This window comes from Labeo rohita, chromosome 15, assembly GCF_022985175.1.
Source record: "Labeo rohita strain BAU-BD-2019 chromosome 15, IGBB_LRoh.1.0, whole genome shotgun sequence".
NCBI lineage: Eukaryota > Metazoa > Chordata > Actinopteri > Cypriniformes > Cyprinidae > Labeo > Labeo rohita.
In genome coordinates this window covers 22,909,308-22,926,259 of record NC_066883.1, presented here as the reverse complement: position 1 = coordinate 22,926,259, position 16,952 = coordinate 22,909,308, and the positions used below count along the sequence as shown (strand labels likewise).

Below are 16,952 nucleotides of genomic sequence, written 5' to 3'. Positions count from 1 at the left end.
TATGGTGTATAATTCAGAGTTATATATTTTTTTTATTACTATAAAATCCCATGAAGTGTTTAGTCACTTTTGATCTCAAAGAGTATGATTGTGACCCCTAAATAAGGAGCATCAGAGGGTAAAATAAAATATACATTTTATATAGAAATAAATGGTGCATAATTTAGAGTTAAATATTTTTTATTACCATGAAATCCTACACTCAAAGAGTTCAGTCACTTCAGTCAAGAGTATGAGCGTGACCCCTAAATAAGGAGCACTAGAGAGTTAATCAGAAATGAAGTGTTTGTTAAACAGCATTAATCCAACAGCTTTCCACATGCACCTTTACCCAATCTCTCCATCTCGTAAAAGTCCCACACACAATACAATATAATCCCCAATCCATATTTCCTCTGTTCCACATGAAGGCAGCAATCACGCTGGCATGACCAGGTTAAATGTGAAAGGAAACAGATTTTGTTGCGTGTAGAAATCCAGCTTAAGTCTTAATGTCAAATAAACAAAGCTTAATGTCACACGGTGCCTGTAATCCTGATGCTTGGTTTGCAGCACTATATAAAAACGCGCTGGCATTAATGGGACCATTTCAGTGTCTATTCTGAAGGCATTAAGAATACACTGAGAACAATAGCTCAAGTGGTGCCAGCAGTCTCTGACTCTGCAACACACCCAACTGGAGTTGTGCCATATATAGGCTTTGTTTATTGCATTACAACCCCCCCAACTCATTCAGCCATAATGCAGTCAAAAAAACTCTGAAGCTTTTTTAAAAAAAAAAATTATAAGCATCAGACTACTTTTAAACACATTAGAGGGTCACATAAAGCTAATATGGTTATATAATAGAAATACTTGGTGATTCAGTGGCCTTTTAAAGCAATTTGCTGCCTACTTGCAATCTGTCAACACTTTTTATCACTCTAAATCTAGTGTAAACTACTATTTTCATCTGAGCTGAACTGTGGGCAATGATTGCAACAAAATGTAAATATTTGTGTTCTTCTGTGTACTTCTAACTTGTGTGCCGTTTATAGTTTTACTTAATTACGTCATGCTTCTTAAAGGTGTGCTCTCTAGGTTTTGGTTAGCTGGTTTTTTTATTCATCCTGTAATTATTTTCCCCCCAGTTTTTTGAGTAACTGTCTAAGCTGTGACCATCTTGTGTTCACCTTTAACATTTGATGTCAACATTTTTCTTTGATTTGTGGTTTGTTTCGTCACTGTATGTTACTTTTTTTAATGCCACAAGAACAAGAGGTATCATATTATCATGTTATTTACACTATTTTCCAGAAAAATTAAGATAAAATTAAATTACATTTCCATTCTAGTGAGTTCTAGTAACTCATTGTGTGTGAAAGCCTCTTTTCACCATTGAATAAAAAAACAAAAAAAAGGCTGTTGCATCTTTTATCTCACAGTTGAGAAATATAAACCTGCAATTGGGAGTTATAAATTCAGAACTGAGTTATATAAACTCACAATTCTTACTTTTTTTTTCAGAATTGTGATATAAACACAATTGTGAATAAAAGTCGTAAAAACTGACAATTCTGACTTTTTTCGCACAAATGTGAGTTTGCATTGCACAATTCTGACTTTTTTCCTTGAATTTACAAGACATAAACTCACAATTGCAAGAAAAGTCAGAATTGCGAGATATAAAGTTCAATTTTGAGGGGGAAAAAAGACTGATTTGCATCTGAGTTTACATCTCAGTTCGGACTTAACTCGCAATTGCGTGTTATAAAGTCAGATTTTTCTGACTTTGAGTTTTGAGTGAGTTTTCTAAGAATTGTAACTTTTTTTCTCAGTGTTGCAACTTTATTTCTCAGAATTGCGAGTTTGTCTTGCAATTCTGACTTTATAACTTGCAATTGCAAGTTTATATCACGCAGTTCTGAGAAAAAGTCCGATTTGTGAGTTTGTATCTCGCAATACTGACTTTTTTCTTGAAGTCGGAAATGTATATCTCACAATTTTGACACTTTTTCTCACAATTCTAGCTTTTTTCTTAGAATTGCGAGATTCAAATGTGCATTTGCGAGAAAAAACGGCAGAACTGTGGGATAATAAGTACAATTTTAAGAGGGGAAAAGACTGAAAGTTTACTCATAACTCATAATTCTGACTTAACTCACAACTGCATCATATGAAGTCAGAATTGTGAGAGACTCAATTCTGAGAAAAAATGTCAGATTTGCGAGTTTATTTCTCAGAATTGTGAGTTTGTCTTGCAATTCTGACTTTATAACACAATCGCGAGTTTAAATAACGCAATTCTGATAAAAAAGTCACATTTGAAAGTTTATATCTCATAATTCTGACTTTATAACTCGCAATTGCGAGTTCATATCTTGCAATTCTAATTTTTTTTCTTGCAATTCTAATTTTTTTCTCAGAGTTGTGACATAAACTCGTAATTGCAAGAAAAAAGTCAGAATTGCGAGATATAGAGTGTAATTTTGAGGGGGGGGGAATACTGATATGTCAAAATTGCGAGATTAACTTGCAATTCTGAGAAGTCTTTTTTTTATTTTCTCAGAATTGCAAATTTGTCTATCAATTCTGACTTTGTACTCAAAATTGAGTTTATATCATGCAATTATGACTTAATTTCTCACAACTGCAAGTTTATATCACAATTCTGAGAAAAAAGACAGAATGGTGAGTTTGTATCTGGCAATTCTGACTTTTTTTTTCTCGCAATTCAAACTTTTTCTCAGAATTGTAAGATATAAACTCGCAATTGCGAGAAAAATGTCAGATTTGTGAGTTTTCTCAGAATTGCGAGTTTATGTCTTGCAATTCTGACTTTTTAACTCACAATTGCGAGTTTATATTTTCCACAATTCTGAGAGGGGAAAAAAAGATTTGCGAATTTATTTCTTACAATTCTGACTTTATAACTCACAATTTCGAGTTTATATCTTGCAATTCTGATTTTTGTCTTGCAATTCTAACTTTTTTCTCAGAATTATGAGATATAAACTCATAATTGCGACTATTTCTCAGACTATTTTTATTTTGTCTATCAATTCTGACTTTATAACTCAAAATTGAGAATTTATATCATGCAATTATGACTTAATTTCTCACAATTGCAAATTTATATCTCACAATTCTGAGAAAAAAGACAAATTTATATCTCACAATTCTGAAAAAAAAAGACAGAATTGTGAGTTTGTATCTGGCTTTTTTTTTTTTTTTATGTCTTGCAAATTCTGACTTTTCCACAATTCTGCAATTCAAACTTTTTCTCAGAATTGTAAGATATAAACTCACAATTGCGAGAAAAATGTCAGATTTGCGAGTTTTCTCAGAATTGAGAGTTTATGTCTTGCAATTCAGACTTTTTAACTCACAATTGCGAGTTTATATTTTCCGCAATTCTGAGAGGGGAAAAAACTCAGATTTACAAATTTATTTCTCACAATTTTGACTTTATAACTCGCAATAGCTTGTTTAGATCAAGTTTATATCTCACAGTTCTGACTGTATAACTCACAATTGCAACTTTGCAGAATTGCGAGTTTATGTCTTGCAATTCTGACTTTTTAACTCACAATTGCGAGTTTATATTTTCCACAATTCTGAGAGGGGAAAAAAAGATTTGCAAATTTATTTCTGCAATTCTGACTTTATAACTCACAATTTCGAGTTTATATCTTGTATATAAACTTTATATCTGTTTTCTCAGATAAACTCACAATTATAACTTTGCAGAATTTTTTTATGTCTTGCAAGATAAACTCAAATTGCGATTTATATTTTCTGCAATTCTGAGAGGGGAAAAAAAGATTTGCAAATTTATTTCTTACAATTCTGATTTGCGAGTTTTCTCAGAATTGAGAGTTTATGTCTTGCAATTCTGACTTTTTAACTCACAATTGCGAGTTTATATTTTCCACAATTCTGAGAGGGGAAAAAAAGATTTGCAAATTTATTTCTTACAATTCTGACTTTATAACTCACAATTTCGAGTTTATATCTTGTATATAAACTTTATATCTAACTTTTTTTCTCTGAATTGCAAGATATAAACTCATAATTGCGACTATTTCTCAGACTATTTTTATTTTGTCTAACAATTCTGACTTTATAACTCAAAATTGAGAATTTATATCACGCAATTATGACTTAATTTCTCACAATTGCAAGTTTATATCTCACAATTCTGAGAAAAAAGACAGAATTGTGAGTTTGTATCTGGCTTTTTTTTTCTCGCAATTCAAACTTTTTCTCAGAATTGTAAGATATAAACTCACAATTGCGAGAAAAATGTCAGATTTGCGAGTTTTCTCAGAATTGAGAGTTTATGTCTTGCAATTCAGACTTTTTAACTCACAATTTCGAGTTTATATTTTCCGCAATTCTAAGAGGGGAAAAAACTCACATTTACAAATTTATTTCTCACAATTTTGACTTTATAACTCGCAATAGCTTGTTTATATCATGCAATTCTGACCTAATTTCTCAGAATTGCAAGTTTATATCTCACAGTTCTGACTGTATAACTCACAATTGCAACTGTGTATCACGCAATCTTGAGAAAAAAAGAATTGCGATATGTAAACTCGCAATTGCGAGAAAAAAAAGTCGCAATTACCTTTTCTATTTTTATTTATTTATTTGAATTCAGTGGGAAATGAGCTTCCATAGTTGTGCGACACTGGTCATGTGATGTCAACATAGCGACCCGCTTCATATAAAATAAAACTGCTTTAAAACACCAGTATATTTCATCTCATGTATATTTTTAATAATATTTATAAAAATTTGCTGTTCATTTTTTGTGTGTGTGTGTAAAACTTATCCTACCAGAGTTGAAATCGCTTTAATGTTTTTTGTAATGAACAACAGCTGTTCAGAAACACGACTGTAAGAGGTACGAGACAAGTGCGATTTATTACAGCATCAGCCTAAAAGTATTGCAGATGAATAATATCTTCTGGAGAGGGCGTTCCTTCTCTAAAACAGGGATGATTCACGGACTCGAGCCAGTGTGTGATGCGACTCCACACAGAAAACTATCTGACAATCATTCATCACAATATCTGTTCTGTGGCAGACCACTGAAATGAGCACAACAATGCCACAAGAAGGCTGCATGAGTCTGACAGGCGGATGCAGGTGAAGAGTTGACTGCGAAAGAGGAGCAGTTGCATAATCGGACGGAGCACAAAGAGAGGCAGCGAGGGCGCTTCATTTTGAACTATGGCGGCAACACAACACATTCTTCTGACATAAATTTTGATGATGGGAAAACGTGCCATCTTGGAGAACAGCGACGAATTACTGGATATGAGGGTAAAAACCACCCAGCCTCAAAACTTTGAAGTTTATATAGTCGCTACCAAAGGCTGCGTTCATTTTTAGGCGACTACCTGTGCGGTGCGGCTATCAATTAACACTGAACGGACTCGCTTATGTCATTTGGCAGGGTGTTTAAACAAACATCGGAAGCTTTTGGAGGTAGGCAGTTTATTTGTGCAGGTTTCTCAACTGCAGCCTCAGAAGCCGTTCAAATGCTGGAATGGGTTGGTGCTGCCTGTTTTATGGTTTTAATGGCCATACTCTGGCCAGTGGTGAAGTGTTTAGGAGCGGAGAGTCACTCCACGCTGCTGCTTCCACGACGCGACAGCAAAAGATCCGCGGAGAGATGCGACTCGAAACTAGACGGACAAGGTGTATCAGACGCGGTCGCTTTGATTTGCAAACCCTCTGCGCTGGCAAACTACCTTCTTAAACATTGCATGAGTTTTTGCAAGTCTTTGTCGATACCGAAATGGAACTGGCGAATGAGTTCGTCTTTGCAGACTGTTTTCGGCGCTTTGTGGCCGTTTGAGTGTCCGGTGCATTTCATCCGAGATCATTTGCAGTTGAGTGATGATGGACTCGTGGCGTTGGACTGGGCTGTTGTTGGTGCAGCACATCACAAGAGGCGCAGGACGTCCAGTAATTCCACAAGTCCAGTTCTGCTCATCATTCCCAACTCTTTTGGGAAAATCACCAGGAATGTTCTAAAGGTAATAGTCTTCTTGAAACATTTTTTAACCTTTTTAGGAGTAAAGAGTGCGGTGCACTGTAGCTGTAAATACCATATTGTTTAGTTATCTGTAATATATATCTATCTACACATACATGTGTGTGTGTGTGTGTATATGATCTTTTACCTTTGGCCTTTTTTTACACACAGATACTGTACACTACCAGTTAAAACTTTTTGAACAGTAAGATTTTTATTTATTTTATTTTTTTTTAAGAATTCTTTTCTGCTCACCAAGAATTCCTTCTGCATTTATTTGATTCAAAATACAGCAAAAACAGTGAAATAAAAATATTTTGTACTAAAATTGTTTAAAATGGAATGTATTCCAGTGATTAAAGCTACATTTTCAGCATCATTACTCCAGGCTGAAGTGTCACATGATCCTTCAGAAATCATTCTATGCTGGTTTGCTGTTCAAGAAACATTTATTATTATTATAATTATTATTAATATTTAAAACAGTTGAGTACATTTAATGATTATTTGAAGAATAGAAAGATCCAAAGATCTGCATTTATCTGAAATAAAAAGCTTTTGTAACCTTATGCACTATACCAACAAATGTCAGTGTTGTTCCATTTAGCAAGGATGCTTTATACTGATCAGAAGTGATGATAACAACACTTATAATGTTATAAAATATTTCTGTTTCAGATAAATGCTGTTCTGAACTTTTATATTAATAAAAAAATTAAAGGAAAAAAACTACTCTGCTGTTTTTAACACAATAATAATAATAATAATAATAATAATAATAACAAATTTTCTTTGAGCAGCAAATCAATATTAGAATGATTTCTGAAGGATCATGTGACTGGATTAATGATGCCAAAAATTCAGCTTTGAAATCACAGGAATAAATTAATTTTAAAATATATTCAAATAGAAAACAGGTATTTTAAGTAGTAAAAATGTTTCAAAATGTTACTGCTTCTGCTGTACTTTGGATCAAATAAATGCAGGTTTTGTGAGCAGAAGAGACTTTAAAAATTAAAAATTTTCAAAAACTTTTGACTGGTAGTGTAGATAGATTTAATCCTTAAATAAGTATTCTTATTGACCCATATTCAAAAGAACCAGTTATGACCTTTAACCTTTGGTTTTCAGCTGTTGTGCAGCTTAGCAAATTCATGAATTAAATTTGGATAAAATCTATTTTATATTTTCACTGTTATAGGGTTTATGAGTCTAAACACCCCTTTGATATAATTTTCAAAACACTACATGGCAACCAAAATATCTACAGCAGTTTTCTAACACTGGCATAGATCTTTTCTGTTGTGTTGTCAATTTGTAGGCCAATCAAGATGTGGATTTGATATATATTTCTTTTTTTTAAGAAGAGAAGCAGCTTTTGATTTAGGAGTCAAAATCAAGTCTGTGGCTAACAGTACTTGTGCACACACACAAACAAAAACAAAAGGTGGTATAGAGGGTTTGCTCTTACGTCACGGTTTGGTCAGTTACCCAAATGCGCGGCCATATTGGAGATACTCGGATGTAAACAACAGCATGGACTGCATGGTTAATGTACTACTGAATATATGGTTCTGCTAATTTAGGCTGTTAAATCATATGGAAAAGCACTTAGTAAGCAGGAAAGGGCACAATATTTTGTCTAACTAAAGTTAATAGGTGGTAAAGATGCGTATGAGGAGTATTAATTAGAATATTGGCCTAATATTTTACCTGACCGGAAATGATAACAAACATGAATATTATTAAGATTCTTGCCCTGGAAATCCTGGTTCAGTTTGACCAACCACAAATGCCTTTTGTTCCTTTAGACAGTTTTTTGTACTCTTCTCCTTGATTTGTTTTCATTTTTGGCAGTCTGTAGTACTCCCATTGTTTTTCCCAGTCTGACTGATTAGTACAGCCCAAAACATGACAATAATTGACCATTTTCAGCAGCAATAATCAGCAAAATGTGCAAGTCTTTTTTGGTTTAGTGGCATTGTTTACATTCTGTGCCCGAAAACACTAATGTACTGTTTTATTTTTCACATATATTATCTAGAATAAATAGGGTTTTATAGGGTGGGGTTATACTTAACAGACAAGAGAAACATTGTTATTGTACTAAAAGACTTGAATGCACTTTTGAATTCAGTCTGAATTTTTAAAACTGAAGCAGTTAACAGAAAACAATTAAATGTACAGGTATTAATCCTCATGGGGAAGTAGCAAATTAGTATTGAGAATACAGTATGAAACTGGGGTACAGTAGGTGAAGTGAATGTATTCTGTTTGACTGTTTTGCATCAAAGAGAAGATGCTGCATGACTTTTTCATTACTTCAATTATAGCATGCACGATAGAGCCCCTCTCTGACTCTTTGCAGCAGTCAGTGAGTCATTCCTCCTCACCCAATTTGGAGCTCACTCCATATTCCAGACCTAAAGCTCCAGGCAACTTTAAGTAAACTCATTAGCTTTCACACTCCATCATGGATGAGTCCCAGAGAAATGTACTCAGTTCTCACCGGAACTTTGTTAGCTGTGCATTGTGGAGAATATAATCAGTGTGTCAGCAGGCTCCTCTGCTCTATCTTTTTATGTGGGGCATGACTGAGAGCAGTGATGGTGAAGGTAGCTTTGTAGACAGATGGCATATTAGAGGCTATTGTTGTAAGTCAAATGCCATCTAGTCAGTTTTGCATTTTTTGGTTGTGGAAAAACTATTTGTGACAATGAGCTGTGATTAGACTGACTGAAAATGTACATTAGCAGAGACCCAACTTCTTTTTTTTACAAACAATGAAATCATGCATATGGTTCCCTTTTAGTTTTATAGATTTGGCACGATCTGTTTAAAGGCTGCAATATGCAAGTCTGAATGTATGTTCAGATAGACACATTTTAAGATGTTGGTTGGGGTTGAGTGCTGCTCCACTCCGGTTTCCATATGTTTCCAGATGAATGTTATTTACGGGGTGATCACTGCACGCTAGGCGAGAGGCTGCACCCAATTTGCACTTCGCAAAGCAGCGCTGGACTGCAGTGAGCGCTGGTGTGTTTCCTGGCTGTTAAGGGAATTGACGTAAGTAAGGGACATGAAAATACTGTGGTGAGAGGCAGATCCTGTTTCTACATTAAGTCATATTCATTTGCATCTTGGAACAATTAGACATTTGCCATCGTGAAGAGAACAGAGGAATTACTGTGCATTTTCATTTTTGTTTTTGGTCATTTTGATCTTTTACCCCTGATAAGGGAATATAAGGATGACAGAAAATAACAAGTTGAAGAGTAATAGGATGGGAATGTGTTTCAAGCCAAATTTGAAAATGTACTTGTTGTATGAGCACCACAACTTGCTGTGTCTGGTCAAGTTATGATATAGTGATATTGGAGAATAGTATCAACACACTAGTGCTGGGTGATATACCATTTCAAACAGTAAACCGGTTTGAATTATGCACACGGTATACATTTTTTAAAAATTGCACACAAATGGCTAAGCAACGTAGACAGTGTCGTGAATTGAGAGTGGATCCCTGTTAACTAATGGTTAAAGAACTATTAATAACACAGAACTAATTCTTTAACTGTAAACCAACCAATAAACCAACTGTAACTGTAAAATACTGAACTGGGGGTGAGGGGTTTGAATCAGTGTATCTCTTAGGGGAACTGACTGTCGTTAGAAAAGTTTAGATGATATTTTCTTTTCATGTTACTTCAAAATGCATATTAATGTAGTATTTAAAAGCACAGCAACAAGGAAATGCAGTATCACTGCTGTTCCGTAAGAGCCACCTGCTGTCAAAGATTAAATTTGCGCTCTTATTTATCCAGTCTGCTGTTTTTGTTTTATTCAGATGTTTTATGTAGCATAATTTCACAAAGCTAAGGTCAGACCATTCTGTTTTGCTTTAAATTGTGAAATTATACAATCTAATTGACAACAAGAACTGCTCATACTATATGTAGCATATTTGTTTGGATCGTGTTTAAAATGATGTGGTTCTGCAACTGTTTCATGCAGTCTGATTTATATAGAGGCACAGTCAGGGAAAAAAACGCGATAGACCGTGAAACCGCCAGAATCCTAAAAAAACCATGAGACATATTTTTGGTCAAACCGCCCAGCACCACAACACACTTGTTTTTGGAGATGAATCCTAACGTTTTAGGTACAGAATACACAATATATTGGTATCTTTTTGGTATCTTAAATTAAATTCTTGGTATCTTAAATTAAATTCTTAAAAACACTGATACTTTAATAATACTGTTAAATGTAATCTTTAGCAAATCTCAAAATGAATGCTTACATTTCATATTGTACATTGTTGTGATGCCTAAATTTACTTAAGGATTTTATTGATATCTAATTTAAGGCATAGAGTTTTATTATCAGTCAGTACTTCATCTCCATTTTAGTGTACTTCTAAATCTTCTAAATCTTCATATATTTTCCTTGATTTTCTTCACTCTAAGATTATAGGAAATGTGATAGTTTGCACTCTGTTGGATTGTTTATTTATAAGGATTCTTCAAACTTGTGGAATTTGGCAGCAGTGTTGCTGTTCCTTCCATCAAGTAACAGAATTTAGCACAAGCCTGATGTTAACACAATTCAGTGACAGAGAAAACTGATCACATTATGGTAGCAAAATACATGTTTATGTACATTTATATATACAGTTGGGGTCAAAAGTTTACATACACCTTGCAGAATCTGCATAATGTTAATTATTTTACCAAAATAATAGGGATCATACAAAATGCATGTTATTTTTTATTTAGTACTGACCTGAATATGATATTTCACATAAAATATGTTTACATATAGTCCACAAGAGAAAATAATAGCTGAATTGATTAAAAACGACCCCTTTCAAAAGTTTACATACGCTTGATTCTTAATACTGTGTTGTTACCACAGCTGTTTTTTTTTTTGTTTTGTTTTGTTTAGTGATAGTTGTTTATGAGACCCTTGTCTGTCCTGAATAGTTAAACTGCCCGCTGTTCTTCAGAAAAATCCTTCTTTGGTTAGCATTTTTGTTTTATTTGAACCCTTTCCAACAATGACTGTATGAGTTTGAGAACCATCTTTTCACACTGAGGACACACAATGCATTAAGAGCTGGGGGTGAAAACTTTTTGAATTTGAAGATCAGGGTAAATTTTACTTTTGTCTTCTGTTCTGTAGCTTCTGAAGGGCAGTACTAAATGAAAAAAAGATGATATTTAGGCAAAATAAGAAAAATGTACACATCTTCATTCTGTTAAAAAGTTTTCACCCCCAGCTCTTAATGCATCATTTATCCTTCTGGAGCATTAGTGAGCGTTTGAACCTTGAACCTTCTGTAAAAGTTGCATATGAGTCCCTAAGTGATCCTCAGTGTGAAAGGATGGATCTTAAAATCATACAGTCATTGTAGAAAAGGGTTCAAATACACAAAACACACAAAAAAATAATTTCTGGGACCTGAGGGAACAAGGGACTCATGAACAACTATCACTAAACAAAAAAACACAGCTGTGGATCATTCATGTAACAACACAATATTAGGAATCAAGTGTATGTAAACTTTTGAATGGGGTCATTTTTATAAATTGAACTATTATTTTCTCTTGTGGACTATATGTAAACGTCTTTTATGTGAAATAACTTATTCAGGTTAGTACTAAATAAAAAACAACAACATGCATTTTGTATGATCCCTCTTATTCTGGTAAAACAATTAACATTTTGCAGATTCTGCAAGGGGTATGTAAACTTCTGATATATATACTTAACAGAGTGTTATGGCAGCACCCTGCTTCAAATTGAACTGAAATGTGGATGTTAGATGTTAGAATATTTATTTTTACTTTAACCCAAGACTGCTTATTACAGGTGTGGATAAGGCTCAAGCAAAACATCTCTGTTTATATGCACAAGTATGACCCCTGTGTGCTGTATCTGGCATGTAACCGTTTCTGGGTTTTTTTTTCCTCAGCTCTGTGAGGCAGCTCTGAGTCACGGCTACCTCCCTGTGATCTTCAACCGGCGGAGTCAGAATGGAACGCCGCTCTGTACTGTGAAACTGCAGCAGTTCGGTGACCCGACTGACCTGCGGGAAGCGGTGCGCTACATTCGGTACAGACAGCCAGCAGGCCAGATTTATGCTGTGAGTGAAAGCACTGGTTCAGGACTTCTGTTGTCCTACTTGGGCGAGTGTGGCTCCTCCAGCTATGTGACGGCTGCGGCCTGCCTGTCTCCGATTTTCCGCTGCCAGAGCTGGTTTGAGAGCGGCCCCACCTGGCCGTTCCACTGGGCTCTTCTGCTTTACCAGAAAATCTGCCTCAGCAGGTAGGGTTATAGGGAGGATTCTGTTCCTCTCACTTTCCTTAAAATACAAAAGTTTAAATTGAGGTCTGTTTAGAAATGGCTTACAGATTGATGATGAAATATTTCAATTTTGTCAAGAAAAATGTACTTATTTTGGACTATGAGGGGTGCCATTATTTCGATGATGTGAAGCTGCTGGCCCTACCTGTTGCTATTTTTCCCACAACACAACTTGGAAAATAAAATACTGACATGATGACCACATTGTATGGCTTATGGTTGTAATTTTCAGTCGAAGGGCAATAAGAGAAGCAATTCACTGAAGTCTTCACTGCTTTCCTAGCGATAAGAAGAGGAGAAAAGAATATGAAGATGTCTGCGGACAAATAAAACTTCTTAAAGACCTGCGTCTTTGTTCTCTCCACTTTAGCGCTGATACCTCTGAGGCTTTTAGTAGACCACAGCTACTGAAAGAGCTTACAAACAACAGACAAGAAACACTAGATGCCATCCTGGCAGGATGTAAACATGCTGATGCTTGTCATGATGCTGCAGCTACTGAAGGAGTTTCTCAGCACGGATTTCACTCAGTGTCCTGGGGCGTTTAGACTCCTTGTGAGGAAGAATCGATGGAACGGCATTTGGTTTAAGCCTAAACTAATATCTATCATCGCATGTAAGCTCTTTCAGTAGCTGTGGTCATTGTATTAGTATTTTATTTTCAGAGTTGTGGTAAAAATAGCAACAGGTAACGCCAGTAGTTCACCAAGTGCAACCATTTGACATCATCAAAATAATGACCCCCACAGTCCAAAATATGTGTAAGACAATGTGGATTTTTAAAATAACATAAATCTTTCACGCATTTTCTACTACATATTTTAGTAAGAGACATCATTTATTATTTTTCCAAGTTGTGTTGTGGTCAAAATAGCAACGAGTATCACAGAGTGCAGCCATTTCATGTAATCGAAGTAATGGCGCCCCCCCATAGTCCAAAATATGTATAAAACAATGTGGATTTTTAAAATAACGTAAATTTTTCATGGGTTTTCTACTACGTATTTCAGTAAGAGACATCATTTGTTATTTTTTTGAGTTGTTACAGTAAAGATAGCAACAGGTAGTGCCAGTAGCTCACTGAGTGCAACCATTTGACGTCATCGACACCCCCATAGTCCAAAATATGTATAAAACAATGTGGATTTTTTAAATAACGTAAATCTTTCATGCATTTTCTACTACATATTTTAGTAAGAGACATCATTTGTTATTTTTCTGAGTTGTGTTGCGGTAAAAATAGCAATGGGTAGTACCGAGTGCAACCATTTCATGTTGTTGAAATAATGTTGCCCCCCATAGCCAACAATATGTATAAAACATGCGGTAAAAATAACAACAGGTAGCGCCAGTAGCTTACTGAGTGCAACCATTTGACGTCATCGAAATAATGACACCCCCATAGTCAAAGATATGTACAAATATGTATAAAACGATGTGGATTTTTAAAATAACGTAAAACTTTCATGGGTTTTCTACTACATATTTCAGAACGAAACATCATTTATCTTATTTTAACATTATAAAACAGTGTCAGTTTTGCTTTTACAGCTTTATTACTGTAAGGCAGTTCTCCAGTTTGTTCATGTTTTTACTTGCAGACATCCGACCTTGACTGACTGAAAAGAAGAGCCCCAGAGCACACCTATCTATTATGTAATCACCATAGACCAATGATGGTTCAAAGGTGTTTACCAGCCAAAGCAAACTTTTCCAGAAAGTTCAAAGCTAGCAAGCTGAAAAACACCACAAAATGAACTTCATTTTGACCTGATTTTGGGGCCTTTAATCTGCATTTTTGTTAGTGTTTTTTTAAGAAAAATACTTAACGACTTGATTTTAGGCAGTATTTATTGAATAAAGTTTCTTATCCACTAAGCAATTTTTAAAAAAGTTACAGAAACATATGAAAAAGGGAAAATTAGTCTTAATATCTTTTGCCAGTTTCTTGTTTTGTTTTTCGGTATTTATTCATTTGTATTTTTTTGCATTGTTGAATGGTTGTGGTTTTCTTGTTCAAAAGGATTTGGTTACAGGTGTTTCTGAAATAAATCAGCTCGGGGGTGATCCAAATTAAACTAAAATGCTGTTGCCATAGTGACCAGCGATGCGTATCCAGTGCTATTGATTTCTGCCACGTGTCTAAACGGGTTGCCTGCTTAGTTGTAACTCGAATCAATGATGATAACAAAACTCTTCCGTTGCTGCTCTTCTCTATAATAATTATACTCGATATTGTGTTAAATCCCATCTGCAGGTATAAAACGGTGCTTGGAGAGCTCGTCCACACAGACAACTTATTCTCCAGCTGTACTTTGAAGGCAATGGAGGAGGCGCTGTTCTGTCATTCCGGCTTAAAAGGGGCGACAGAGGGAGCAGGTAGCTGGGAAGCGTACTGGGAACGTAACGACCCGCTGAGAGACATAGATGAAGTGGCCATTCCAGTGCTGTGTGTGTGCAGCCAGGACGACCCCGTCCGAGGGGAGCCTCAGCCCACGCTACCGTTAGAGCTTTTTGAGAGCAACCCACATTTCTTCCTGCTTTTGACTGCCCACGGAGGCCACTGCGGCTTCTCCACATCAGACGAAGGCCCGATCGTCTGGAGCCACCAGGCCGTGCTGGAGTTCTTTCGGGCGACCACTGATTTCTTTGCTGCGGAGGAGCGGGCCAAGCTGGCAGCCCGCCGGAGGGGTCTAGGCGGGGCTGGTAAGACTTTCCGCCATCGCAGTGTCAGCACGTGCAAAAGACTTCCTGTCTGCTCGCACAACATTCATGCTATCTACAACTGGCAGAGGTCCTACACCAGATGATGATGTGCTTGAAGGGTCCTCACTTTGTTTGGGTTTACGGAAAGACTGAAATAGCCAAGAACACTGCCAGAAAAGGATAAATTAGAACGCATTGTCTGACCTGCTGTTCATCACAGCCAAGAAAACCAGCAGTCGAGTCAAAATATCTCAGTTTACAATCACGACTGTTCAGAATTTGGACTACCACTGTCAATAGATGGACGCCGCCGGTCTTTGAGGATGTCAAAACATTAGATTTTGTTTTGAGAAAAACGTTAAAATCTGAAGTAAATCATGAGAAGGGTTACAGAACGTCACATTTAATGGCAAAAATAATTTTTTTAATCAGTATTTTATTTTTTTGGTAAATAAAAAAAAATCTTTAATGTCTTTTTTGGTTTTAGATAAAACTTAATTTGATATTATAAAATAAATTTCTTACCACACTGGCAGTTTTTGGCTTACTAAATTTTGTAATTTTTTTATTAGATATCTTGAAATAATATGGGCATCTACAGTCTATTGGCTTTTTTGGCTCACCACATTTAGTTAGATTTGTGGTTAAAACAAGAAAATACGGGTTTGCCAGTGGAAAACTAAAGTAAAATAAAATAAAAATGTAATATGTTCTAAAAACAAAGTTTTTGAAAGTAAAAATACTGATTAAAAATATATTTTGCTTCATTGAATGGCAGTATATACTTGAGCCTTAAAGGGACAGTTCACCCCAAAATGAAAATTCTGTTATTAATTACTCACCCTCATGTCTTTCCAAACTTCTAAGACCTTTGTTCATCTTCAGAACACAATTTAGGATATTTCTGATGAAATCCGAGAGCTTTCTGACCCTGCATAGACAGCAACGCAACCAGGTTTGAGGCCTAGAAAGGTAGTAATGACGTTGTTAAAATAGTCCATAGTACTGTTGAGGTTAAGAAAGCTCTCGGATTTCATCAAAAATATATTCATTTGTGTTCTGAAGATGAATGAAGATCTTGCAGGTTTGAAATGACATGAGGATGAGTAATTAATAAAAGAATTTAAATTTTTGGGTTAACTGTCTCTTTAAAGTTCTGCTTGTTTGTTTTTTTTTTAGATAAGATTAAAACACTTAGTGGCTACATAGTAGCCTTCCTTTTGGTACTTTGGAGGTCAGTAATATTTTGCGCTATCTGCACATTTTTTTGCATACGATAATGAAAAGTGACATTGTGTAATTTTCTCTGTGTTATAGTGTTTTTCAGAAGACAGAGATTGCTAGTTTATTTAGACTTGTCTCCGCCGTAAGAGTAGGAGCCTGTGGATTCGGAGTAAAGAGTCAGTCAGCACTGCTGGGGTTTCACATGACGTCATTCTGAGGTTTCAGAGAAAGCTGGTCTCCCATTGACATGGGTGGAGCTCCGACACTGATTTATTTTTCCGTTTTTCTTTTCTGCCTTTTCTATCTCCATGTCTTTCTAGTGTCCCATTGTTTGTACTGTATGTTAAATTATCTGTGAACACGGGAGCTTTAATTAAAGGGTTTCGGCTGAACACATTCATGTATGCGAGTCAGGTTTTGTTTGTAAACGGGGCGTCTGAATTATAGGTTATGCAACGGACTGCATGAAACAGAAATGGGATTTCATTTACTCCCACAACATTTCCTGAGAGCAGACACAAAAATGACTGCAAAGCTGAAGCGTTTGTTAGCATGTGCAGTTTGTCACAAAGCTTCACGTTATCTGATCACACAGTTCATTGGATGCATGATCACACTTTTT

General features: G+C 35.6%; 1 protein-coding gene across 1 annotated transcript; it reads left to right on the top strand.

Annotated features, from left to right (window-relative positions):
• Positions 1-4,970: 4,970 nt before the first annotated feature.
• abhd15a (abhydrolase domain containing 15a) lies at positions 4,971-16,728 on the top strand. Its single transcript, XM_051129896.1, has 3 exons — positions 4,971-6,032; positions 12,009-12,361; positions 14,658-16,728. The coding sequence occupies exons 1-3, from the start codon at positions 5,433-5,435 to the stop codon at positions 15,208-15,210; spliced, it is 1,506 nt and encodes a 501-aa protein (XP_050985853.1). The 5' UTR covers positions 4,971-5,432; the 3' UTR covers positions 15,211-16,728.
• The last annotated feature ends 224 nt before the right edge of the window (positions 16,729-16,952 follow it).